At 34.9% G+C, this 26183-nt stretch overlaps 2 protein-coding genes across 4 annotated transcripts in view; one reads left to right on the forward strand and one right to left on the reverse strand.

Annotated features, from left to right (window-relative positions):
• The window catches only part of LOC114662582 (NADH-cytochrome b5 reductase 3-like), a 1047486-nt gene that overhangs the window by 666682 nt on the left and 354621 nt on the right, over positions 1-26183 (forward strand). The gene's annotated exons all lie outside the window — the stretch shown is intronic.
• Positions 1-26183, reverse strand: part of rfx4 (regulatory factor X, 4) — a 99549-nt gene that overhangs the window by 30232 nt on the left and 43134 nt on the right. For both annotated transcript variants that reach the window (XM_051934527.1, XM_051934522.1), the window contains exons 5-12: positions 21718-21779; positions 20403-20616; positions 19432-19509; positions 18215-18378; positions 14046-14146; positions 11304-11362; positions 7635-7779; positions 1830-1924 (exon numbers count right to left, since the gene is read on the reverse strand). In XM_051934527.1, coding sequence (XP_051790487.1) covers positions 1830-1924; positions 7635-7779; positions 11304-11362; positions 14046-14146; positions 18215-18378; positions 19432-19509; positions 20403-20616; positions 21718-21779 — 918 coding nt within the window. The remainder of the gene's footprint in view (positions 1-1829; positions 1925-7634; positions 7780-11303; positions 11363-14045; positions 14147-18214; positions 18379-19431; positions 19510-20402; positions 20617-21717; positions 21780-26183) is intronic.

Consider the following 26183-nt stretch of genomic DNA (forward strand, 5'->3'; position numbering starts at 1 on the left):
AGGTCGTGAGGTTTAGGCTATTTGTTATTTTTTTCTTTTGTGTATTGTCTTCTTTACCCCTTATTGATTATTTCTTGTATTCATGAAAAAAAAACCCTATTCTTCTTTGGTACTATTGGTTCTCCTGTGTCATAGTATGTGTTCTGGGTTGGCTCAGAACAGCCCCCTAGTCCACACTTAAATACAAATCACTTAACCTGCCAGTACATAAACTGTAGGCAGATGAAAATGACAGTTTCATCTAGAGTTACTGAATCCATGGCTTGATGTCAGAGTAGAATTATATCAATAGAAAGGACCATATGGTCATTGCAAAGCATAGATATCTTAACCTAAGTAGTTGTGAGTTGCTCTTTAAAGATGTGAGCCTTCAAGAGACACCTAAATAGTACTGCACTGGGAGAATTTCGGACAACCATGGACATCATGCTCTACAGCTTTACATTTCTTAATTTTTATCTGTTCTTACTATTATCTTATGTAAAATACTAACGACAGATCATATATAAAATTGAATTATATGGCAAAATGGTTACAACAGTGGTAACCCAACATCTACATTTATCTAGTTATTTAGTTGATTATCTAGATCGGTGATTCCCAACATGGGGCGCAATTTGATTTTTTAGGCGGGCAAATTGAGAATTTAAGTACGTTAAACAATTTATAAAATGAAAAAACAAAAATTCACTGTTAAAAATGATAGAAAAAAATAAAGAAATAATTTTTATTTTTATTTTTTACAGAGACATTTATATAAACATAGAGGGGATGGTGAAGAACCCTTTAATTTATGATTTTACAACCGGCTTGGGTTTTTCTACTTAGAAATTGTTTTTACCATTAAAATAATATGAATTGTAACAATGATTATAAAATTTTGTAATATAACAAAAATATAAAATGATCAAAATATTACAGAAAAAGCTGTCATTAAAGGTTTTTATATTTATGAATATCACGTCTCATTATATGTTTTCAAAACTGTATTTGCATATTACTTCATATTATATATTTTTTTTTAACAATTTCTTAGTGATTTCTTTGTCAGTACTTCAACTGCCCTTTCCCTCTTTTGTTTCCATGTTCTTTGGACCAAATTAATGACATTATGGGTATCCTCCACGTGAGTAGGAGTTCACTTTTTGAATAGGTAATAATAAGAATAAGGTACAGTATATGTTACAGTGGGGGACATCATGATTTTAGAGTGGCCTAGGTGGGGCATGGCCAAAAAAAGGTTGGGAACCACTGATCTAGAATGTCATGTTACAAAACAATGCAACATCTAGTCATCTTAATTGTTTCATGCTCATACCTACATGATATTAACTGCCCAAATAAATGGACAGTTAAATTGCTCTTCTAATCATTTTCACATCCACTGAATTAAACTAAACAACAGTTCTGTTCATGTCATTCTATTGGCATCTCCCTAACCATCATCTTTTTTTACTTTTGTAAGCAAAAATGAAAAAGGCTAATGGCAAGTGGAAGTTTTGAACTCTGCAAGTTGAGTTTTTATTTTCCTTTAGGCAACTGAAAATTATTTGGTTACTAAATAATATTTCAAACCTCGGTAATGTTCAGATCACCTGATGTTGAACAGATAAAGATTTTTTCAAGTGAGTATGTTCATTTTACTTCTAATTACAGAACCTCTTTAACAATTACCTGCAAAGGTTAGTGGCAGGCATTAAATTACCTCTGCCCTTTATTTTAGTAGTTGAAGAAGTTAATAAAAAGAAATGATTACCCTCACTCTATATGTTATATAGGCAAAATAAGCAATCATTACCATGGATGACATACAAAGGTGTGACACAAACCTTGACAACACATCTATTAACCATAGAATCCAGCCATTCTATGTATGATTCAATAGGTGACTGCTCCTCCAACAAGTGGTCAAATTCTTGATACACTGTGGAAAAAGGAGAAAAGTAGTTCACTCATCAATTGTCATTTGAAATTAATAGACTCATGAAAAAGAATTTGAATGACAGAATACACTGTGCCTGGGTGTATCTAAAAACATTTTATTCCATTGATACTAAAGGGATCTACAACACCCAATTATAGATGAGAAAAGTATGTCCAGAAATGCTGCATAGCTATGTGTTCATTATGTAGTTACCTTGGTGGCCATGGTGTCCCTAAAGAACTCACACAGATTCTACACAAAAAGCTGACCTATGTCATATACAATGTTATGAAAAACTAATTATTTCAGTCCTGGCTCATTCTATTATTGCAAGTTTTGACACTGAATGTTTACAGGTTTTGAACAAAATCTAATATTAGATTTTTATATAAAGATTATTTTCACAAGATCTTTCTAATATGTATCTCCACCACTTCAACCTAGGCAAAACCCTCTGCAGCCACCTTTGAAGTGGAGAGGGATATGGATGCTACATTTATTGATGAGACCTGCTGCATCAACTCTTCTAGAACAGTAATGAATAACTTTTGGCCTTAGAACCCCTAGAACTTTTTTTTTTTTTTTTTCAAACAGCACCCACATCTGCTGGAGATTTTATTTACATTTCTTCTCTGGCAGACTGACTGCAATATATATTATTAAATTGGACTCTGACTTTTTCCATTATCAGAAATTTAGGAATTGCCTATAGATAAGTGTACTTTAATTTAAGCTTACTTTCATTACGAACTCCTCCATTTTTATTTGTATTCATTATTTCTTATTTTTTTTAATTTTTCATCTTTGCAATGGTATTTTTCCTTTACTTTTTGTAAAGCACTTTTAGCTACACCTCTTTATACAAATGTGATATATATATATATATATATATATATATATATTCATGGCATTCGTAGTCTGAACCACAATCTGATTGTATGGGTGGTTACCTACCAGGTAACTCTTGTGGTTGGTCAGCAAGTCGGCTAACATCCCAGAATTAGGGCGAAACACGTGTCGCGAACTTTTTGCATTATTTGACAGTAAAAACTATTTCAACCATTCTATGATCTGCTTCTCGCAACTGAAAGAGGGCACCGTGGCAGATGTTAGCCGACTTGCTGACCAACCACAAGAGTTACCTGGTAGGTAACCACCCATACAATCAGATTGTGATTCAGACTACGAATGCCATGAATGTAATTACCCCGATCTACATACTGTCAAATAAACGAACCACACGCCGTGGCTCAACATTACAGGCTTCGCCTCTGGCACCGACGTCCGAGGTTCGGTTCCCCAAGAGGGGGGTGCAGTGAGTGTGTACACCTGATGAGCCCAGAATTAGGGCGACACACATGTCGCTTACTCTTTGCATTATTTGACAGTAAAACTATTTCAACCATATATACTGTATATATATATACATGGTGGCGCAGTTAGGAGACCCGGGTTCGCTTCCCATGTTTGCTGCATGGAGTTTACATGTTCTCTCCGTGTCTTTCCCGGGGTTTCCTCCCACAGTCCAAAGACATGCAGGTTAGGTGCACTGGCGATCCTAAATTGTCCCTAGTGTGTGCTTGGTGTGTGTGTGTGTGTGTGTGTGTGTGTGTGTGTGTGTGTGTGCACGCCCTGCGGTGGGCTGGCGCCCTGCCCGGGGTTTGTTTCCTGCCTTGCGCCCTGTGTTGGCTGGGATTGGCTCCAGCAGACCCCCGTGACCCTGTAGTTAGGATATTGCGGGTTGGATAATGGATGGATATACACAATATATGTAAATGTTTTTGATAAAGAGCGCCTGAGTGAATAAATAACACATTTGTTTACTGAAGCTATATATATCACTTATTCAATGAAAAATAATCACTGTTATGTAGATAGCTTAGCAATGTGTGAATGAGAATAAACATCTCTAGTAAGAACTCTGAGATGCAGTTTTGTAAACACTCCTGCTGTTTATTTGGACTACGGTGGTATTGTATTCAGTGCCTTTTTCGTAAGAGCCAATGAAAGCACATTATGCAAATTATAGCCCAATTATTTTTTTCTGTATTTTACTTTTGGTTAATTTATTTTAAATTGTCCCTTATGAGTGACTGTCAGAAGGATCTGGGCTCCTAATGACATTTTACTGGAATAAGCAGGAGGAGAAAATGAATGAATCTTGTACATCATACATCTCTGAATGCCAAGTGTTGTTGTTATGCTGGTGTTATTGTTTGAATGTCATCATTAAATTATACAAGGATATGAGGCTAAAATAAGGCACATAGGCAAATGCAGAAACACCAACAGAAAACATCACAAGGACCCAAGTATTACCCAGGGCAATCCTGTGTTTGAACGCCAAACTTGTTGTTTACTGTGCTTAAAGTTGAAAATTTTTGGTTTAATGTGATATCAACATTTGTGATTTTCAAATCCTTATGCTGTAACAATTATAGATAGACAGACAGATAGATCTGTTATCATGAGTCAGGAGATTATTAAAATGATTATCTTTATTTATTGCATTTGCAATTTATTAAAAGGAGGCAGACCATTTAGAATCAACATTAATAAAAATTCATATAATTGTAGATCCAATTAAAACATCAGATATAAATGATTTAATTTATAACTTTCATCAAGCACAAGACATGTAAAATTGTAGAATTTTTCATTCATTTTCTAGTAAGTTCATAATTCATTCTTTGACCAGTTTTGTTGCCCTTTGACCTCACTGGCCAATACAAAAGGCAACCCTGAAATTAATTTGAGATGCTCTCCAGGGAGTTAAAAAACACAGGGAATAAAGTCATTTAACTCCAATCAAGAGAACTAAAGTTCAACATTGATGGTCATGGGAATTCATTCTTAAGAGTTAAGAAGAAAATAGGTATCAGCAACAAGAAAATTTCAACAAACCATCTTTACACTTTTTATTAATTGAAAACAAATACATTTTTATATGTTAAATTTTTATTTTGAGTATGTCAATTATATTCTTTACTTAAGTCATTAAGTTATTTTAGAATATAAACTGTAGGATACACCCAAGGGATTTAACCTCAGGAAAGGATGTTTAATGGATAAATTTGATTTTAAAAATGTATACAAAACTATTTATATAGGCTGGAAGTACAGTATAATTCATTACATAATATACCTCACCTATGGAACAGCATGCAAATCAGAAAGGGAAAACACATTCATATTTAAAACAGGACAGCACAGAGTTTAGCACTGCTGCGTCACACATTCAGGAATCTGGGTTTGAATCCAGGTCTGGTGATTGTCTAGGAGACGTTTCCATTCCGTTTAGCCTAACAAAGCTCACCAGTTCTATCCCCCTAATTCCTCCAAAATAAAATCAAGTTTAGTTTTGAATATCCCAAAACTGCTACTCTCTGTCTACCACACTACTTGGTATCTTATTCCATGAGTCTATGGGTCTCTGTGTGGAAAACAAAAACTTCCTATGTTTGTGTGAAATTTACCCTTAGCAAGTTTCCAACTGTGTCCCCATGTTCTTGTTGAACTCATTTTATAATAACAGTCTTGATCCACTATACTAACTTCTTTCACAATTTTAAACAATTCAGTCATGTCTCATCTTAATTTCTGTTTGCTTAAATTGAAAAAGATATATTCCTTTAATCTTTCCTCATAACTCATACCTCCCAGTCTCAGAGTTAGCTTAATACTCTTCTCTGGATTTTTCTAGGGCTACTCTGTCTTTTTTGTAGCATTGAGAGCAAATCTTACCAAAAACTGTACACAGTACTCCAGATGAGGCCTCACCAGTGCATTAAAAAGCTTGCGCATAACCTCCTTGGACTTGTATGCCACACATTGTGCTATATAACCTACCATTCTGTTAGCCTTCTCAATGGCTGGAGTTTGATAGCAATGAGTCCACTATGACTCCTAAGTCTTGCTCAAATTGGGTATTTTCAAGATTCAGAGCTTGGATTGTGTATTCAAATCTAATATTTTACTTCCTGTATGTAATACTTTACATTTACTTACATTGCATTTCATCTGCCTCAAATCTGCCCAGCCTGTATGCTGTCTAAGTCCCTCTGCAATGACAACACACCAATCAATTGTATATTGGCCAAGGGGACAATAAACTGATAGCCCATCCAAACATAGGTGTTACCCGCCTGTTACTCTTTAATGGATGAAGTCTGCTACTGTTTTGAACAGCACATTGTTCAGGTAATGAAAGCAGGATCCACTGTACATCCAATAGGAAATGTTGAAAGTACATTTGTATAGGTAATGGTCATCAGTAAAAGAAAAATCATCAAGGGGTAAAGAAGAAGTAAACAAGAAGGCATGAAAAATACAAAAGAAATGGAAAGATTCTGGAGATCCAGTACCCAAAGTTGAGTACTATACAAATGTTAATTTCTGCCTCTTAAACTGACAGGCCTAAATAGAAATAATTACGTAGCATGCAATGAGCTAGTGCACTGTGTTACCGGTAACTTTTGCCTACATGTGAGGTAAATCAAAAGAAGTAGTACTGCTAGTTGGTGTTACATTTATTTTAGACAATTAATACAAATATAGGGGAAAAGCTGGCTCTGTGCTGACAAGGATAAAAAAGGTTTTGAACATGGATGTTGTATGTACATACAAGTATAAATATAAATATTCTAAGAGGCTGTTGGGGGAAAAGTCAAACTATGACAACTGGCAAATGGTAAGCTCTTCTAAGTGCTAGTGTGTTCAGACAGGCAATGATATGTCCTTCCAAAGTAAATGATGCCTGATTATAGAAACTTCAGGATGGTCCTGTTTGAAAGAGAGGTCACAGGATATGGGCAGGCAGAAAAAATGAGGAAACACATCAACCAGGCAGAACCACTTTATTACGGAGAGCAATCAGACCAACAGCATCAATGATCTCCTGTTCCTGCAAGTTAAAGAATGGACTCAGCGGTACTGTTTTGGGGCATGTTGTAGAGCAATCTGAACTGAAGTTCATAAGATGTTGTAGGGTGTCCATTTCAGGAATGGTCTGTAGTGAACATAATTGTACATGAGGTTTGAAATTTGTTTCCTCCCTGAGCCCCAGTGAGTCTGGAATTGAGAGATGATTTGAATTATGAATGTCGTGGAGGTAGAGGGACAGAGATTTTAAGAGAGAGGAAACTGGACATTTACTTATATTGCTATAGACATGAGCAAGTAGAGAAGTCACTGTGCCAGGTTAGATAAGAACTACACAGTTCTGCAGGATGACTTTCTTTTAATTTTCATTTTGAATGTCACTGTGAATTTCTCTCTTTGTTCATCTCTCCATAATTTTCCAGGATAAAATCATTATTTTATTACATAGGCAAATGCAGAAACACCAACAGAAAACATCACAAGGACCCAAGTATTACCCAGGGCAATCCTGTGTTTGAACGCCAAACTTGTTGTTTACTGTGCTTAAAGTTGAAAGTTGAAGCTTTCTATTTTGCTGTCACAGTTTGTATATCTTATGGTCACCTGAGTTTCTTAAATTGCCTAAACAGGGATTAATATGCTTTTGGACTGAGTTGTAAAGAAGAACTTGACCTAAACTGAAGTGTCCTTTTTTATGTAACTGTTTATTGAAAATGGAAATCTTGACAAAGGAAGCTACTTATTTTAATATTTGTAATAATATAATCTGTAGTACTGTTAAGCTGCAAGAATATAACAGAAATAATTGCTATCCTCAATATGTACTTACATTGAATAATTAGTTTCCTATGCTCTTCTCGGGAGTCCTCCATGGTGTACAGGGTCTGTTTGGTGATGCTGTTCAAATCGACATTTCTCCAGTCCTCCAACATCTGGAATGTAATATCTGCACTATGGATAACAGTTCTGGAAGCCTTTTAAAATAATACAACAGAAATGAAACATGGAAAAATTATGTTCAAAGGAATTATCTGTTTGTAATTAGAGACATTAACCTCCACAAGTATCTTTAGTTAGTCAAGTATGTTAAGAACATAATTGCTGTTTTTGTTAGCACTGCTGTTCCTTCATTTTACATATTTTTGACGTAACAGTTCTCTTACTGATTATATACTGTATATATTTAACAATACCCATATCTGTTTTTACTTCTACTATTCACATGTTACTGAAAATCCTTTTTAGCATAAACTTTCAGCCGCTGTAACCAAACAAGTTTTTAAAGTATAATTTCACCTATTTTGCTTGTAGTGACAATGATTATTTGTCTTTATCTTGGCTAACATACATTGTATCAGAAATATACATGTTGTATGATCCCTTAAAAATTGCACTATTATTAAAGAGGTGGACTATCCATAGCCAGATTTCTTATAATTTTATTTTAACATAGAAGAAAAAGAACAGTATTAGATGGCTGCTGTAACAGAGCATTGTCAGGAATACGCTGGTCTCCACCCATTAGACATTCTCTTAACCTTTCTTTTGCTCCAAGCCCCTCCCATTTGTGTGTGCTGTATGGAAACGTTTGATATGCAGGAGGAGAGGAGTGGTCTCGGATAATGGCTTCATTCAAGCTTTGGCAGTGTTCCCTTTATGATAACCATTTTCTAGAGGTCTCCTTGCTAGTGTTTTGGGAGTTCATATTTAAGTCTCTGACCTGTTGGCCTTGCTTTTGATGTTTGAGTCTTAATTCCTACCGTATCTTTGTCCTTGTGTCTTGTATTTGGGTATGGATACTGTTTTTATGTATTACTTTTTGAGTACAACCTTCGCCCTATATTTTCAATTCTGCTTTTTGGATCATGGACTTGTTTAAACAAATTATTTTTTACATTTTTTCACGTTTTGCATAATTTCTTTGTGCTCACCCAAACAATAATATAAATTGGTGAGAGCCTACAGTCAGCTGTGTTTTACAGAGGCATGCTCTGTGTAGCATCCCACCAGTCCACAATTGGCTGCAGAAGAGAACATGCCTACAGGCCACACTGTACCCATTCACACGTCCTTTATGTGTATTATCTGAATGACAGGAGATGAATGTGAGACAATGTTTGCGCCAATTTTGTTAGCAGGAGGTCAAAATGATATTTTAGCCAGAACCAAAACTAAACCCAGGAATCAAAGTCAAACAGACTGAAGCAAAAGTCAAAAACCAGCAATCAAAGAGATCTTTCATCAGAACCGATACACCATCAAAAAATAAGAGCAAGGATTCGTTATAATCGTTTAAATACACTTGTATATAAAAAGAAAATCTTTGGAATAGTGATTCTGGGGTTTTTCTGTCAAGCTTGAATAAAACATGGTCGCTTGAGTAGTCCTTTAAACCCATAAACTAATGAGGGCAGGGTCACAACCTCTCTGAACACACCCCCAGCAACTAAAGATGCATCTTAGCAACGGATCCACAAAATGGTGTTGCTGAGAGAAAGACAAAATGTCATTGTGGAAAAACAGAAACAATTTTAAAACTTGATTAAGGTGCATGAAGCACAAAAGCAAACCTCATATTTCAATCTTTGCATAATAAATTTTTTAAAATTAGAGATCATAACATTATGCCTCCTTTCCTTCAATTCCGTTCAGTTTAATTTTGTATTAACTAAGTATAGGCTTAGTGGCGTACACCTCTAGACTGGTAAGTCACTACTCTCTTCATTTGTTTTTTCCTTATTCTGTATACTGAAGAGGGAGCTCCGACAGACAAAAACCTCCCTTCAGGTCAGTACTGTGGCATTGAGGGGCACTGTAGTGTTGACATCGCTCAAAGTTAAAGCTGCTCTGGCCAATTATCCAAAAACATTTTGGCCAATCATCTCTAGTAAAAAGCAGAATTGAGTACTAGCCATGAATGACTAAATGTCCAATTGCTTAATATTATCATCTATTTTTATGAAATGGACTATTTAGAAAGGATTTTCAGCAGCAAACACCAGCGTAGCTAAGAAGTAAAGATCAAACAAGAAAATCAATGGCACACCTAGAATGAGATGTAGAAAGGCATTGCTAAAAATGCTTGTTTAACAAAAGCAAGTAAAAGTAAATGAATGCAATGGACTCAATAACATTACATTATTTCTGCACTTTTGCTTTCTAGAAGGTCGATGTAATGCCTGACATCGCTGGAGTACAGCATTTAGTCTCATCTGTGTGATTTACACATTCTCCCAGTGTCTATGTGAGCTTATTTCTGTGAAGTCTGGATCCCTCCATTATCCAAAAGATCTGTGTTAGATGGTGGATTGGCAACTCTAAATTGGTTCTGTATGAGTGAGTGTGGATGTGGAGTTTTTGACTGTAAAGAGTGCTGTACTGGAATAAAAAAGTGTGTAAAACAACTGAATAATTTTCTTCTTTTAAATAGTTTCTCCCCATGCACCAGAGATACTCTATTTGAATAGAACATGTGAAAAAAAAAAGAATAATTTTTATTATTTTAATGGTTTATGCTTTATTTTAGCTTTTAGTACCTGACCAATTCAATCTACGCCTGACTTTTCCAGTCCTCAGGAGTCCATATAATGAGAAAGAAGTCCAGTCCACTATAGATCACATTCATAGTTCATAATGGACATCCTAACTAACCCAATATGTAAACCTTCAGGATGTAGGAGGAAACTGGACATAAAGGGGCAAACACTCAAGGATGAATGAAAAAAGTGCAAACTTTGCCCAGAAATTGACCAGGGCAGGTATTAAATCCAGGTGAGGTAATATTATTAACTACTGTGACACTCTAATCCTGATTTTCTTCTATAATAGTTATTGTTTTTATTTATAAGACATTATTTAATATGATATAGCCGTCTATTTTTATAAATCAATAGTTATTGTGTACTGAATAATTAAGGACAGTCTGAGTGCAAGAATTTAAATTTCAATGTCAGCCTCTCATTACATATCTTTTGAACTCCACTATTTCATTTCTCTTGTTGGACACATAAAACATTTGGAGCAATAACATTAACGTTGTGAAGTTTGGTTCTCCCTGAGTGTGTCGTACTCTGAATGTTCCAGAGTCTGTAACATATCTTTATTTCTACAAAGAGATTAAGCTTTTGTTTTGAAATCTGATCAGCTCAGGTTTATTGTTCACAGCATTATGCATACATGTTAGTCTTTCACTCAGATTCTTGGTCAGATTGATACTTCACTGAGCCTTTGATATATAATGAGATTAAGTTAAACTTAGTGCTTAATGTCTAATATAATAAAGTTTGGGTTGGGATGAGATCAAATTTAATTTGCTTTTGGCAAACTGATGAGATAAGGCATCGCTTCTGTGACCTGAAAGGATTAGATCTAGGTCAAATTCTGAGATGAACAGGCTCCCAAAGAAAAGATCACTTGCTTTTACCAAGGGTGGTTGGTATAATCTTCAGTAAATGCATATTTAAGATTAGTTTAAAAGCACAAAACTTAAAAATGTTACCTGACAGAGGTGGTTTAAAGATGTTTGTCTCCTGAGAATCTGAGAAAATCTTCTTGACACTTGAAAAGTAAAAGAAATGCAAATAATGAATGCAAAAATCAGTATAGCATATTCATCAGAGATTTTGTCTGTTATGTTTTATAACAAAATGTATTTTAAACTCAATCTGACCTCATAAACATGCAATCTGGAAAACTGAAATTTTTTCTGCTAAACTGAAAACAAAAATAGTTAATCCTAATCTGGGAGCGGCAGTAGTGTGAAGTTATTAAAGATATACTAAAGCTGGAAGATGGATTGTGAATCCTAAAAAACAAATGAGTGAAAAATCATAAAGTATTAAAAGGGACGAAAGACTGAAAACAAAATGGAGTAAACCATTCAAGGATGTAATTGATGTCCTACAAATAATATGAACACCTTTAATAAATACTTTTTTGTACAGAACAGACCAAAGGAATTCTCGTTTATAAAAACTCAAGCTGAATAAAACATTAAGAAAATGAATTTTGTGTTAATAACATAGAGAACAAGAACATATTTTCATAGAAATGCAGATGATGATAACTGCCAAAAAGAGTGTTCATGGAGTGCATTCTCATTGTAATGCCAATTTAAATAAGAGTTACTATTTCAAAATTAGATAATAATCAGTTTCTTTTAAATATTTGAAAAACATGTCAAGAAAAATGCCCTTTCATTATATGTAATCCTGTTAGCAGGCTGTAGATAATTGTAAATAACATCTGTTGTTCACAAGTGGCAATTTGCTTCATTTTGATCATTAACATTCAACAGCATCTTACTGACGAATTGTAAAGAATGGACGTTATTTTGTAATGAACATGTATTATTCATCAAGCTAAGTTACGTTGATTATCATTAATAAAGCACATATAATTTTACAGAGTTATTACATGCATATTGCAACAACAGCACATCTGAAAATTATAAAAATTACAATAATATCATAATAATCTTATGTCACAAATGATGATTAATATAATACAGTTAAATACACCAATCATGAATTATTACTTAAAGTGTAAGAATAAGCTAATCAGTTAACACTAATCTAAAATACTGTCACAGGCAGAAATAAACAAAAGCTGTTGTGAAATGAAGTTAAGATTATTTATAATGAAAGTAAACAACTTCTGTCAAACTACATATTGGGAAATATGATTTAATCTAAGATAAGAATTCTTTTTCTTCCCAATGCACTTTTCACAGCAACTTAATTGATGTCTGCCATCACCAGAGCTCACCAGATAAGGGCGCTGGCTACAGAATCATTGCTCAAATCTTTCATGTTGGCAGGGTTGCCTTGCTGTTGCTTGCTTTGTAACAACTGTTAAAATGTTTTTCTGTTGAAACAGTTTATAAATTATACTTAATAAATTACCTGCAGGTTTACTTGACTAGCAAGAAAATATGTGAAGTCAATGTGATTGAGATGATAATGTGAGATAAAGCAGAAAAACACACTCTTAGTAGATATACCAAATAATTCATTATTGTATACAATTTCACTATTCACCATTTTAAAGTTTAAGGATTTAGATAGATAGATAGATAGATAGATAGATAGATAGATAGATAGATAGATAGATAGATAGATAGATAGATAGATAGATAGATAGATAGATAGATAGATAGATAGATAGATAGATAGATAGATAGATAGATAGATAGATAGATAGATAGATAGAACTTTATTTGTCCACAGAGGGAAATTTGGCTTTTAAAATAAATAAACACATAAACAGAACAATAAATACACAACACACACAATGGTTTGAGGCTAAGAATCTGCACTGGTATCTGGAAGGTTGCCGGTTCGAATCCCTGCCAAAAGAGATCTTACTCTGCTGGGACCTTGAGCAAGGCCCTTAACCTGCAATTGCTCCAGGGGTGCTGTACAATGGATTACCCTGTGCTCTGAAGCCAAGAAGTATGTGAGAACGAACAAATTTCTAATACAAGAAATTGAATAAGAACAACATATTTAGAATATACATCGAGTATAATTGACCTAATTTTATACTGTTGGCTCACAATGGGTACAGGTGTACGCCATATTTAGCAGCACAGCTGCCCTAGTAGTGAAACTACAAGCTCTTCATTAATTGTCTTAAATGACTGAGAGGGACAAGGTGGCATTCTTGCATGGCAGCTATACCTATCAGGTTCGAATGCAGAGTAAGTCAATATTTATTATATGAAGCACCTCAAAAAAGAAGGAAGGTAATCATGAAGATTACCTGTATTGGCATCAGTTAAGCATACTATTTTATCATAAAGCATCATCTGGATACCAGAAATTGAACCTAAAACAACAAAGAAGTCCTAGAACTTAGTTGAAAATGTTGATTTGTAAAAGGTCATAAATTTGGAAGCAGGGGTGCAAAATTGTCAAGAACATCAACTCTGAAGGGCCTCTCTGCAAGAACTTCTGTCAAGCAACAAAAGGCATGGCTTACAAAAGGTTTGATTTAAAACAGTACAGGGTCTCATTAAATTATAGTTTTTTCCATAAAATTAAAAGATTAATCTTCAATTAGGGTTTGACTTTTAAATCTGATTTTTGAAGATCTTGGATGTGGAATTGGCTTGATTTTATTCATCAGAGCTTCCTTCATGTTATGTCTTTTTAAAAAATAAGAACAGTTTTGTCGTAAACATATTAAAGAACCAGACAGAGAGAGAAGGAGAGGCAGATAAAATGACTTCTCTGCATACACTCAAACTTGATGTTTCTTAGGTTTTCTGGGAGGTCATGCAGTGCCACCTTCAGCCACTCATCCAGCTGCTTGGCAAACTTCCTTATTACCTGTGTCAAGCTGAAAGAAAAAAGGGATGAGAAACATGGAAGTTCAATGTAACCAATAATGAAAAAGTATGTGTACAATGTCTTATTATATCCATCCATCCATTTTCCAACCCACTGACTCCGAACACAGGGTCATGGGGGTCTGCTGGAGCCAATCCCAGCCAACACCGGGCACAAGGCAGGAACCAATCCTGGGCAGGGTGCCAACCCACCGCAGGACTATTATATACATTACTGTGGAAATGGCTATGGACTTGAACTTATTATTTTTGTAATCATCTCAAAAGTAACTGTACTCAAAAGTACCAAACTTGCACCTTCAGTTTGTAAAGCAAATTTTCCAGAATTAAACCAAAAGGAATTTACAGTTCTAGCTAGATGCCTATACTGCCGGAAACCTGTTGGTTTTTCAAAGACAGTAGCATTTTCTCCACTAGAAAAATAATCTGAAAAAAAAATACTAGGTTTCCTAAAATCCCCTGTACTTTTTATTTCTTTCATCTTTTTCCCCTTCTGCCACCTATGTGCATTATCTACATACAGGCCTTTTAAGCTCTGACTTTCATATGCAACAGGTAATTTGCACCATGTGTAGTACTTATGTAAATAATGTTTTTGGGATGATACATTTATAACATTTTATACTGGCACTTATGGATGAGTTTATTTTTGTATTAGTAAAATATATGCATCAATCTATACTATTTTAATCCTTGCTTTTCTTAATGGCCTGTGCTATTTTGTTGACTGTAATGTTGGTGAGAATCAACTGTAGATTGACATAGCCTTAGCTGGCCATATGCATCATATACATTGATATATATTAGTGTTATGCACATAATGATGTATCAAAATGTAGCATCTTGCCTTTTTACCCAAATACTGAATAACACGGAGAAAATTCAAATGTTAGTGTTTTCTTTTTACCATCCATCTGGGTATTCAATTGCTGTTAATGTCACATATTTTCAGTTCATAGCTTAAGATGTTACAACCAATATATATTTCTTTGCAGGTTTTCTTTGTTGTGAACATTTATGTATTGCAGATACTCTGATCTATATGTTATTTTGAATTGCTATTCTCACATTTCCTTTTTTTGGACAATAAACCAGATGAGAAAAAATTCGTATTTCCAGTTTTCAAGGTAGGCCTATTTGTCTGAATTATTAGTGCTATATCAAAGAATTGTTTAATTGAATGTAGGGTACCAAATTATTGTGAATATCATTTTCCCAGCACAAACGAAAAAGGAGATAAACAACACATATGTTTGGTTATCTTCAGTATTTACTGTACTTATATGCCTGTTCATGACAATGATTTGTGAAATAAATCATTTAAAGTCTCATTAACTTTCATTTTGTACTTTGCTTTTAGGTATTCTATTTCAACACAATTCTACAATGGATTTGCAGATTCAACAAATAGATATTTTTTTCTATTTTTGAAATTAACCTATTTATCAGTGAGACCAGCTATGTTATATGGTTTGGAGACGGTGGCACTGACCAAAAAGCAGGAGACAGAGCTGGAGGTAGCAAGAGTTAAAGATGCTAAGATTTGCACTGGGTGTGACGAGGATGGATAGGATTAGAAATGAGTACATTAGAGGGTCAGCTCAAGTTGGACGGTTGGGAGACAAAGTCAGAGAGGCAAGATTGCGTTGGTTTGGACATGTGCAGAGGAGAGATGCTAGGTATTTGAGAGAAGGATGCTAAGGATAGAGCTGCCAGGGAAGAGGAAAAGAGGAAGGCCTAAGAGAAGGTTTATGGATGTGGTGAGAGAGGACATGCAGGTGATGGGTGTAACAGAACAAGATGCAAAGGACAGAAAGATATGGAAGAAGATGATCCGCTGTGGCAACCTCTAACGGGAGCAGCTGAAAGAAGAAGAAGAAGAAGATCAGTTTTTCAGATACCTGTTGACTCCATATGTGCTCTTTTCTTGATTTTTTTTTACCTCACTTTCTCAGATTCAGTCATTGTGTAAATATATAATTTGCTATAAACTCAAGCAAAAATGCATGTACAACCACAAAATGTTATTGCCAGTATAAAGCTAGATTAAATTGAATTGAACATCAGTGTGCTTGTCATGCCTTGGATAAGCCTTCATGATTCTCAATTTACTTGTAACTTTAAAACATGGGCCGAGCTCTTTTTAATTGTCAAAATTGTAACTGGTAAGTTCTACTGCTACCACTAATTCTGAACTTATTCACTATTATTTTATTCTTTAATTATAAACCTACTGGTTTAACAGACATATACGGTATATTTAAACGGTTGGTTAGGTGACTTCTTCAGGATCACACACTGAGTTAGAAGTGGGAACTGCCCTAGAAGCCTAGAAATTATTGAGTCCAGTGTCCTAGTCAATAGATTACATTGTGTGCCTAAATTATGTAGAGTCCGAAGACTGAATGGCCCGACAAAATGCAAAATAACAATTCTGTTACTATTTAAGTAACTGAAAAATCTATCAGTAGAAGCCTATGTTGTTAAAGGAAATACCATATAAAACTATATAATGAAATTTAACAAACGTGAGAGTCATCCTCCTAAAAACAAACACAAGATTATATTTAAGGCAGTGTTATACACAGATTATTGTACAGGGGTTATTCAATACATAAGATAGCAAGGACTTTCAATTTACATAAAGAGCTGGTGCAAATTATCTGAACGGTGACAGGTTTAATTATATTTCAGGCTATCAGAGGCTGAGAATGAAGGTTTACTGCTGCATATGCCACTAGGATTGCTTGAAACATGTGCCATTGTCACACATCAGAGCAGTTACAGCAGGGTGTTCATCAGGGATGACCTGGACTACTCTTCCTAGGTGTCATCTTGATGCATGACACATCCTGGAGCTCGCACCAAGTGACTTTTATCTCTTTGGTACTTTGATCAAAGCACTTGGTTGGTAAGCAGTTAGCAACTGATAGTGATGTACAGAATGTGGTGATATTCTGGATGTAGCGCTTTGATTGCAGTTTCTTCTGGAAAAGATGGATGTCTACATTTGGAGATTACATGGAAACATAGTGCCTGACTAAATAGTGGTTTTGTGTATAAACAACAAATGACTTTAAGTGCAAAAAATATAAGAGGTCATCTTACCTTTTCTTATTAAAATACATTTGTATATCAAACCAGTTGTACATAAATGTATTGTCTAATCTAGTGAATTGTACTGTACTAATAATAAATTCTTCATGTTTCCATACATTATGCTGCCCCCAAGGAATTTCATTTGTCATTTTCTAACTGCTGTTGTTTTTTTCAGATAATGACTTAAAATGGTTCAGCATTTTACAAAAAGGATACGAAGATGGCTACGGTTTTAATTAATTTTAATTAATTTGAGTTATATGCATTTGTTTATTTACAAGTTACCTGTTTGGAACATTTTGTACTAGCTGCCTATATAATGTTGATGAAAATAATTTATTAACTGCAAGTTTGAAAATATTTAAACTTTATATCAAATATTTTTTTAAATATTACAGAAGTGATATTGTAATATAAATATTAATATGGTATATTTAATTTTTTGATACCACTGTTATCAGACACTAATCTGTTTTAACTATATTGAGCCCTTATAAGCTACTGTATACCTATAAGTTTCTCAGTTAACTTGTAATATTTGTAGAGTCTGTTAAAGTTAGTAAAATCATTTTGATTACTAGAAGGTTTAGTCACTAACGGCACTGAATGTTTACATTTTAGACTTGACTATGTGTGTTATGCCTAGTATAATTTTAAAATTGTATTTTTTTGTATAATTTTAGCATTAGGTTGTGCTATTTAACCATTTCACTGCTCCAATACATAGTGAGCTTTGACTGGGTAGAATGTCATCTGTCAGGACTTTGTATTTTTTTCCCACATCTATAACAACTAAAACAGTATCCATGTAAAAAATATGAGAGATAAATTCACTAAAAGAATTGTTATCAATAGGAAAAGTGTACATAACCAGGTTTTGTAGCTGTGCCCAGATGCATCTGCCTCTATTTCTAAAACCTGTGAGCAGCACATCATGAATTGATAAAAAGAAAACCAACCTGTCAGGTAGAGCCTGCAGCACAGTAGGCATAAGAACTCCAGAAATGGCTTTGTAAAGTATAGAATCACAAACGCCAACTATATTAACAACCGTAGAGGAACCAAGGACTGGCAGCATATGAGGTGGCATTCCTTGCCAGAAATGAAGAAGAAAACTTTGCACCTATTATTAGGACAGAAAATAGCAGTTAGGGTTATTGTGCATCAATAGATCTCTGCATTTATTTTTTACAGTCCATTGTTCCTGATCATATCTCCTGTTTTTTTTAATTAATGAATGATTAACAAATTAAAGTAATACAAGGTTAAACTTTTGGACAGGGTTATATAGTACATATAGTACTCATAAAGTAAATTCAGACAGCAATAAATGTATTTTAAATTTATAGAAATAACATTTTATTGTTACTGAAATTAAATGATTTAGAATATTAGAAACTACTGTGAAACTTCCCCCGTTTATAGCAGGACAGAAAATGTTCCCAAAATTAATTAAGATCACGTATTTAGTGTTATGCAATGATGGCTCATTGTCTAAATAATACACATAGACAACAATATTTTAGAAAGATATGTAGTATAATATTTTAAAACCATCTTGGAAAATGTGAGTTTTGGAGGTGACGATGATGTACTATTTTAGTATAAAATGGGAACATTTGATTATATTTCCTTCTCGAAAATAATTGACATACAGTATTTCACATTTAGTTTTTTCAAAGTTATTTTTGCTATTTTAACCACCTTTGGAATGTATTTATAAATGTGTTTATAATGTTGTATACTGTATCTGTATGGCACGACCTTGTTATTCTGAGGTGATTTACAACATATGACATACAATTGGTTGCATTTTCTGTTTGATTTAGAATTGTAACACAGACCGCTGAAGGCACTTGCTCCTGGTCACACAGCGTCAGCAGCAGAATCTGAACCCACAACCTCAAAGCCTTAATAACAATGTCACAGCCTGCCACTATCAAGACAAACTCCAGTGCTTGCCAGTTGGGGACACAATGTTGATTTTTCACTTAGCATTGTTCATTATCATTCATTTTGTAAGACTAATGCCACAATAAAATACTGTGCCAAAATAAAATCTCATCTGTAAAGAAGATATCTGTATTTCGATAATTACTGTATGCCAGGAGAATATTGAAATACAGTATATAAACATATTTACATAAACAATATATAAACATAACAGTATTATTACCTCATCAAAATTTGCTCGTATAACTGTATCCAGAATCCTCTGACAATGGGTTCTATACATCATAATAAAAGTAGACACCTTAAAATTGAAGAAAAGATACTTTTATAGTGTACAAAATCAATTTGTGTGCAATGTAGGGCTACTGACCTGAACATTAATTAGGAAAGACATTGCTGTATTCAGTTGACAAGTTTGTTTTTCTTTTCTTAACATTTAACATGTTTTCACTCATAGACCTTTAGCCAATTATAATGTAATAATAATTATAAGAGTCGTTATTAAAGGGAAAGCTAACCAGAACGAGAGACCAAATTATAACTGTTTACCACAGTACTGTTATTGTATAAATACAATTTTATATTACAGATGGCATGACAGACATTTGTTAAATATATGTATGTTGTCAATATTAATAATAACTTGACTAAATTAAAGAAGTTTTACTGAATACATTCATCCGTCCTGTTCTGGATCACTTCTTTCCATTGTAAAATCAAAGTCTGTCCCCACTGGACTGTGCAGAAGGGAAGAAGTCATCCCTGGATAGCCTATTTAGCGTTCTCAGTAGCCATTAACATCTTTTGAAATGGAAGGAACCAAAACAGATCTACACGTACATGAGTAGAAAGTTCATACACCACAGAGAGGCACTGAAGTGGGAACTGAACTTGGTTCCCCAGAACTGATATAGTAAGCAGCAGTATTAACCATAGCACCACTCCGTCATTACGTGCTTAAAAAAATACTAAATGCATACATGCATACAAATTTGTTTTGTGGCAAATTCCTTCTGCTAATCAAGTTTAACAGATGTGCTGAAATGTTTTCCTACACAATTAGCATAAGAATTGAGGAAAAACTTCAAAACCCCTGTACCTAAATTAACGCACTAAATCTTACACACTTGGATTCCTGCACAAAAGAAAAGAAGCAGAAAAAGAGGTCAGCTGAATGTCTAGAAGTCTGTTTACCTTCTCTTCTGGCAGAGTGGCTGGCAGATTTAGATCTTTGACATTTGGAAACTCTGGCAGCAGCGTTCCCAGTTTGGATCGTGGTGAATATGCCACTGTCTGCTTGGTGACCTCTTTCTTTCCTGTCTCATTTACCCAGGCTGCTCCTTTCTTGGAGTACATCACATCATAGTACTGTGAGCTCTCCTTCACTGCTATTCCATAGTAATGGTACCTGTCAGCATTAAAACCAAAAAGCTTACAGCACTTTTTATTAACACTTTAGAGCTATACTTTGATCTTGCATATAAATGTTTTCATATTTAGTAAAGATGAAGAATTGGCAATGTAAAAGATACAACTTTGTACACTTCAACAAAACTGCAGTGATCTGTTGAAACTGATAATAAATCTGGAGTGGACTGATGGAATTTTCTTTGTCCAGGAAATACTAATAGACTACGACTGATACTAACAATAAAGGCTATGTGTCGGGTAGCTAAAAAGAAATTTTAAACAGCACAGAAATTTCATGCTTAACTTGTCTGTTCTTTTGCAGTTAACTGTAATAACACACCTAAATGATTTCTAGTGTCACTGCAGAATGGTAACATTTCGGAAACATTACTATCAGTGCTATCAACATATCTTTCACTTGAAGTAGTGACAGTGGCAGAAACTAAACAGGCATGTAACTGAAGCACATTACAAGACAAGTTAATACTAAAAAAAAACACCCAAATAAAACATCGAGATGCCTTAGCTACTAGCTAACTGAACAAAGCTAACATGAATGCTCTGCTTTTATGTTCTTTTTAGGACATTATAAGAAGTAAAAACTGCACACATTACAAAATGGCACTTTTGAGACAAATAGCTGTATGTGCCACGTTTATTAACTGAAATGTTCCACGATCCAACAGTGGCTGCATTTTGGCTATTTATAAACTGTCCATGAGACATGTCATGAACTTTAGATTTGCATGAATAACAGAAGAATCTGTGAATGAAGGCACAAACCTCATTTTTGTTTTGTTCTTTGCTCTGTTTTATTGCAATAATAATTAACGTGTATCTGATGTTTCTCTGTTGGTGTTACAAAATTATGTTGCTTTTCTTTCTTTCATTCTGTGGTATATTTGTAATTATTTTATAGAATGCAGGATCATCAGTATAAGTGTGCTTAATAAAAATAAATCAAAACTGAAATATTGTTAGATTTCAGTACTGAATGTTAACTGTTTAATGTATACACTGCAGTGCAGAAATGATAATATGCCTACTTTAATTTCCATCTTCTTGAACAATGACCTCATTTGACTGTATGTACACTTACTTGGATTGGCCACGAGTTCCAAGGCGTCTTGTTGTTAGCTGTGGAAACTGTTGTCTGATTATCTAAGCAACAACAAATAAAAAATAAGAGAAAAGACAGCATAAATAAAAAGCAAAATTGTAGTGATGTATTAAAATACCAGCATAATTTCACTGTCAAAATCTTGCAGTCTGGCAGAGACAACAGCAGTTTTATTTCTTTACAAATTTTTCAGAACCTGAAAATATTATAATGGTGATTTGATATGCTAATGTTGTAATTGTGATATTAGTGAATTAAGGAGGAATTCCAAATGTGAAACAAAAGCAAAAAATTACTGATACGGTGTTACCATCCAGATCACATACTGTATTCCATGTAAATTTTATCTGTCTGAAAAGTTAGACGTTCCTGTTGTGGACCATGACCCGGACACAGACAGGCGGACACGTTGAAGTCACCCAACACACGTTTATTCTCCATTCCATTATTTAGAATAAGTGCACTCAAACCCCTAAAGTCCCCAAAAGTCCAGTCCCTTTAACACTGCCTCTTCTTCCTTCAGGCCGCCTCCTTGCCTCCTCCAAGACCTTGTCCTTACTACTCTCCCGACTCCAGCCCCTGAATGGAGGGAGGCGACCACTTTTATCTACACCCGGATGTGCTCCAGGTGTCTTCTGATGAGCTTCCGCCAGCACTCCCCAGTGTGTCGGAAGTACCGGCTCCACACCCGGAAGTACTTCGGGTGTCCCTGATCCTCTTCCCCCCAGCACTTTCAGGTGTGGCGGAAGTGCTGAGGTCCAGGGCTCCCTAGGCATTGGGGCGCCCCCTGGCGGTGACCACGGGCCCCTACAGGGTTGAGTTTCAAAGCTCTGCACCCGAGGTCCCCATAGCCACCAGGGCAGTCACCCCCACATGGTCTGGGAGAGGCGTAAGCCCTCCTCCGGGGCGTCCCGGCCAGGTCGCCCCCCCCCCCAGCTGCCTGTGACACTGTTTACAATTACATGATTTTGAAAATCCATTTTAAGAGAACACAGAGGCTTGTTATACACTACATATGAAATACATCATAGGAAGTGTTCTCTTTTTGCTCATCTTGAGATACGCTTATTTTGGAAATGACGCTTTGTGATTCTCGAATATTTTTGCTAAAGTGTGTGTGTTCTTTTTTCTTCCATATTGAACTGCAGCTTTGCACGATGCCATGGTTCATCTATAGACAGAGAGCACAGATTAACAGAATGTTATTATGGAAATAAAGTGAAATCCACTCCCAAGCTTTACATTGTAAAATGACAACAAAATAAAGACAAAAAAAAGAAAAAAATAGTGTTTATTCTGTTCAAATTAATGTGTAATAAAAATGTAAAGCAGGCAAGTAAAATACTACAAAGATCAGGAGCACAATTAACATGTAATATCATTTTTTAAAAGGAAACTTACAAATTTTTAAAAGCAAAAAAAAAAAATGAAATTTTTGCATGGCTGTCTTCTTTCTCATTGTAGGCTCCATTATTTAACATATGAACTTGATAAACTTACAAATTTGATTTTTGTACGGTTAAATAGTAAATTTGTATAGCATTTTACATGAATTATTTCAATGTATATTTTAGAAAAACTGCAATTATACAAACAGCCACGATCGAAACCTTTTTTTTTTGTTTGTTTTATTATGAATGTACCAACAAAGAAGTTTCCTTTCTTGACAATAAAAGAAGTGACAGAGACTGACTGTGGTTAGAGCTGTGTGTCAGACGTTTAGTTGGTAAAGTTTTCCACAGAGTTACGAAACCTCACTTGTGCTTTATTGTTCATATATGTTTAACAGTGTTTATCAACTTTGTCAGACTTTCCTACTTAATTCTTGGTGTAAAACTTTAGCAAATAGTTTAGCTGGCTTTTGTTATTAAGGAAGAAAAAAGGGAGAGCTGTGAAGTTTCTGTCCGGCTGTTTGATAAATGAGCAGACAGAGAGGCAGCTCCCTCACTTTTTGTACTGAATCAATGAAGCCTTCCTAAAGGACACCGCATGCTGTTCCAGCTACTGATCTAACATTCCGCAACATCTCGGCCTTCCAAATTCCCTTTAATTAGACATTAATCCCAGCCCCTCACTCTTTCAATATCCTCAGACAGGAGGCTGAGGGGGACCTTCATGGGGCTGTGGGAAAAGGAACAGCAGCCGATGTGGCTCAGGCCTGTTTTATTGGAATTTACACTTAACATATCTCAGTATGGTAACAGGAAAAAAAAAGTTCACACTTTACATTTCCTAATAACCAATAACTTGCTTTGATTTTTACCAAAAGAAAGAGTAAACATTTGATGCTCCTTTCCATTATTAGAGTTTATGTAGAAAAAAAATAGCTTAGTATCCAGTCTAAAGCTTGTTTCAGCATTTTGCTCATTTCTGCCAGGAGGGGCCAAAGCTGCCTGGAATAGCCAGTTGGATTTGAAATATGAAAATGGGAGGATGAACGCCAGTGTATTTGTTCCAGGCAACATTACTGTACTTTAGAAAAAGTTATTAAAGCTAAAATAAGTGTCCTAAAATATGGTGAGTTAGTACACTGCATGGAAAAGAAATTAGATGCCCGATACAAAACAATCAAGAACCTTTAACACTGCCCTTTATACTAATTAAAGACTGAAGTTAAACAACAGCCGCTCTTATAAAAAATTGGTGGCTTAAAGTTGTATTTTAATCATAATGACAGAAGAATGGTAATTTCAAAAATCATTTGTGCAAACAACAAAAAACTGAAAGGTTAATACAAATATCATCTCTCAATCTTTTCTCAATGCAACATGTTTTAATTGACATACAGATTTCTTTTTTATTGATTTTAAGGACTGCAGTTTAATAATCTAAATAGGTTACAAATCAATAAGACATACAGTCCACCAGATCAGATATTCCCTCTCATATCCGTTTAGAACAAAGAAAGATGAAGAGTTAACATGAAGTCATCCATTTAGAGCTGCTGAAAAAGCTGCTATAAAAGTCAATAAGTTAGTCATTTTCTTTAGTGACAGATTTCAAATAGAAAGGATTCAGAGATATTAACCACATGCACACAGGTATTAAGAAGTCACACTTTACACTTTTAAACACATTGTGATCACAAGACAGACAACAGAGATTTAAAAAAAACACTTCTGCAAAAAAAGCTACAAAAACCAAGTGCAGACCACATGCAAAAATCAGGTTTGAGATCAAATATTATTTGTATATTCCACACCAGTACATTTCAACTTCTGATTTCTCCTACTCGTTCAACACTTCAGCAACAAGAGTAAATAAAAAACAGGCAAATAGAAAAAAATAAAATCTAAAAGATAAAAAGGGAAACTGAAACCATAAAATGTGCTGACCAACACAGAGCACCCAAAAGCCATTTCCATTACTAGCCTTCTGGGGTCACAGCCTATCGAACCAAAAGGATCCACCCAGGCCATTGTAGGGCACTCCCTCACCCCCTCATGCTCTCATATGAGTGTGATTTAGAGACGTCAGCTTAAAACACGTCTTGGGATGTAGGAGGATACCCCACGTAGATGTGATGAGAAAGTGCAAAGGCGACACACAAAGCAACCGAGTCAGGGATTCAAGCACTAGACTATGTCGCTGGAAGGCAGAGGACCCTAAACACATGTGACTGATCTGCCTACGGAGCATTCAGTACAAAAGAATACATGTAAAGTACAATTTGACATTTTGGTGCTTTTAGTACAGTAATTAATAGTACAACCTTGGCATTAGAAACTTCACTGGTAACTTTAATGCTAGCTTTCCATCTGCAGATCAGAAAAGGTCCTGTTTTTTTGAAGACACCATCAGATCTCTCTAAGATACTTGTGCACAGTTTTTGTTTTTTGTTTTTTTTCCAATTTTGGAAAATGACTCTTCAGTTCTTCAAAGTGTACAGTGACACATCAGGAGAAAACCTATAGGATCAATGAATCAGCCTTAATTTTCTATAGCCATTAATGTAATCATGTAATCTTCATTATCCATCAATTTTGTAACCCACTTATCTAATTTAGGATTAGTAGAGCTTACTAGCTATCCCGTCATCATCAAGTATAAAACAGGAGTCTTGACAACACACCAGACTCGCACAAACACCCACACTCACTTATACAGGGATCACTATTCAGCATATCGAGTAATATCTTTGGGTTGTAGGAGAAAACAAGATGCACCTACATGAAAAGCTACCAGGACAAAGAAAGCACCAAAATCCACACACGCGCAGGCTGTTTGTCTTTATCTCTTTCCTGGCCGTCTGACTGTAGCATATATTATAAAATTGGATGATGGTTTTTAATGATGTAACCAAACAGCCTGAATCCAACTGTGATTTAATTTACATTAAAAGTTATAGATTCATCTATTTTTTCTTTCATTTGTTTTGTAATTTTACTTTTTGTAAAGCACTGAGCTACAGTTCTGTTTGAAAAAGCACTATAGACATATATCTT

The sequence above is a fragment of the Erpetoichthys calabaricus genome, chromosome 1 (assembly GCF_900747795.2).
Source record: "Erpetoichthys calabaricus chromosome 1, fErpCal1.3, whole genome shotgun sequence".
NCBI lineage: Eukaryota > Metazoa > Chordata > Cladistia > Polypteriformes > Polypteridae > Erpetoichthys > Erpetoichthys calabaricus.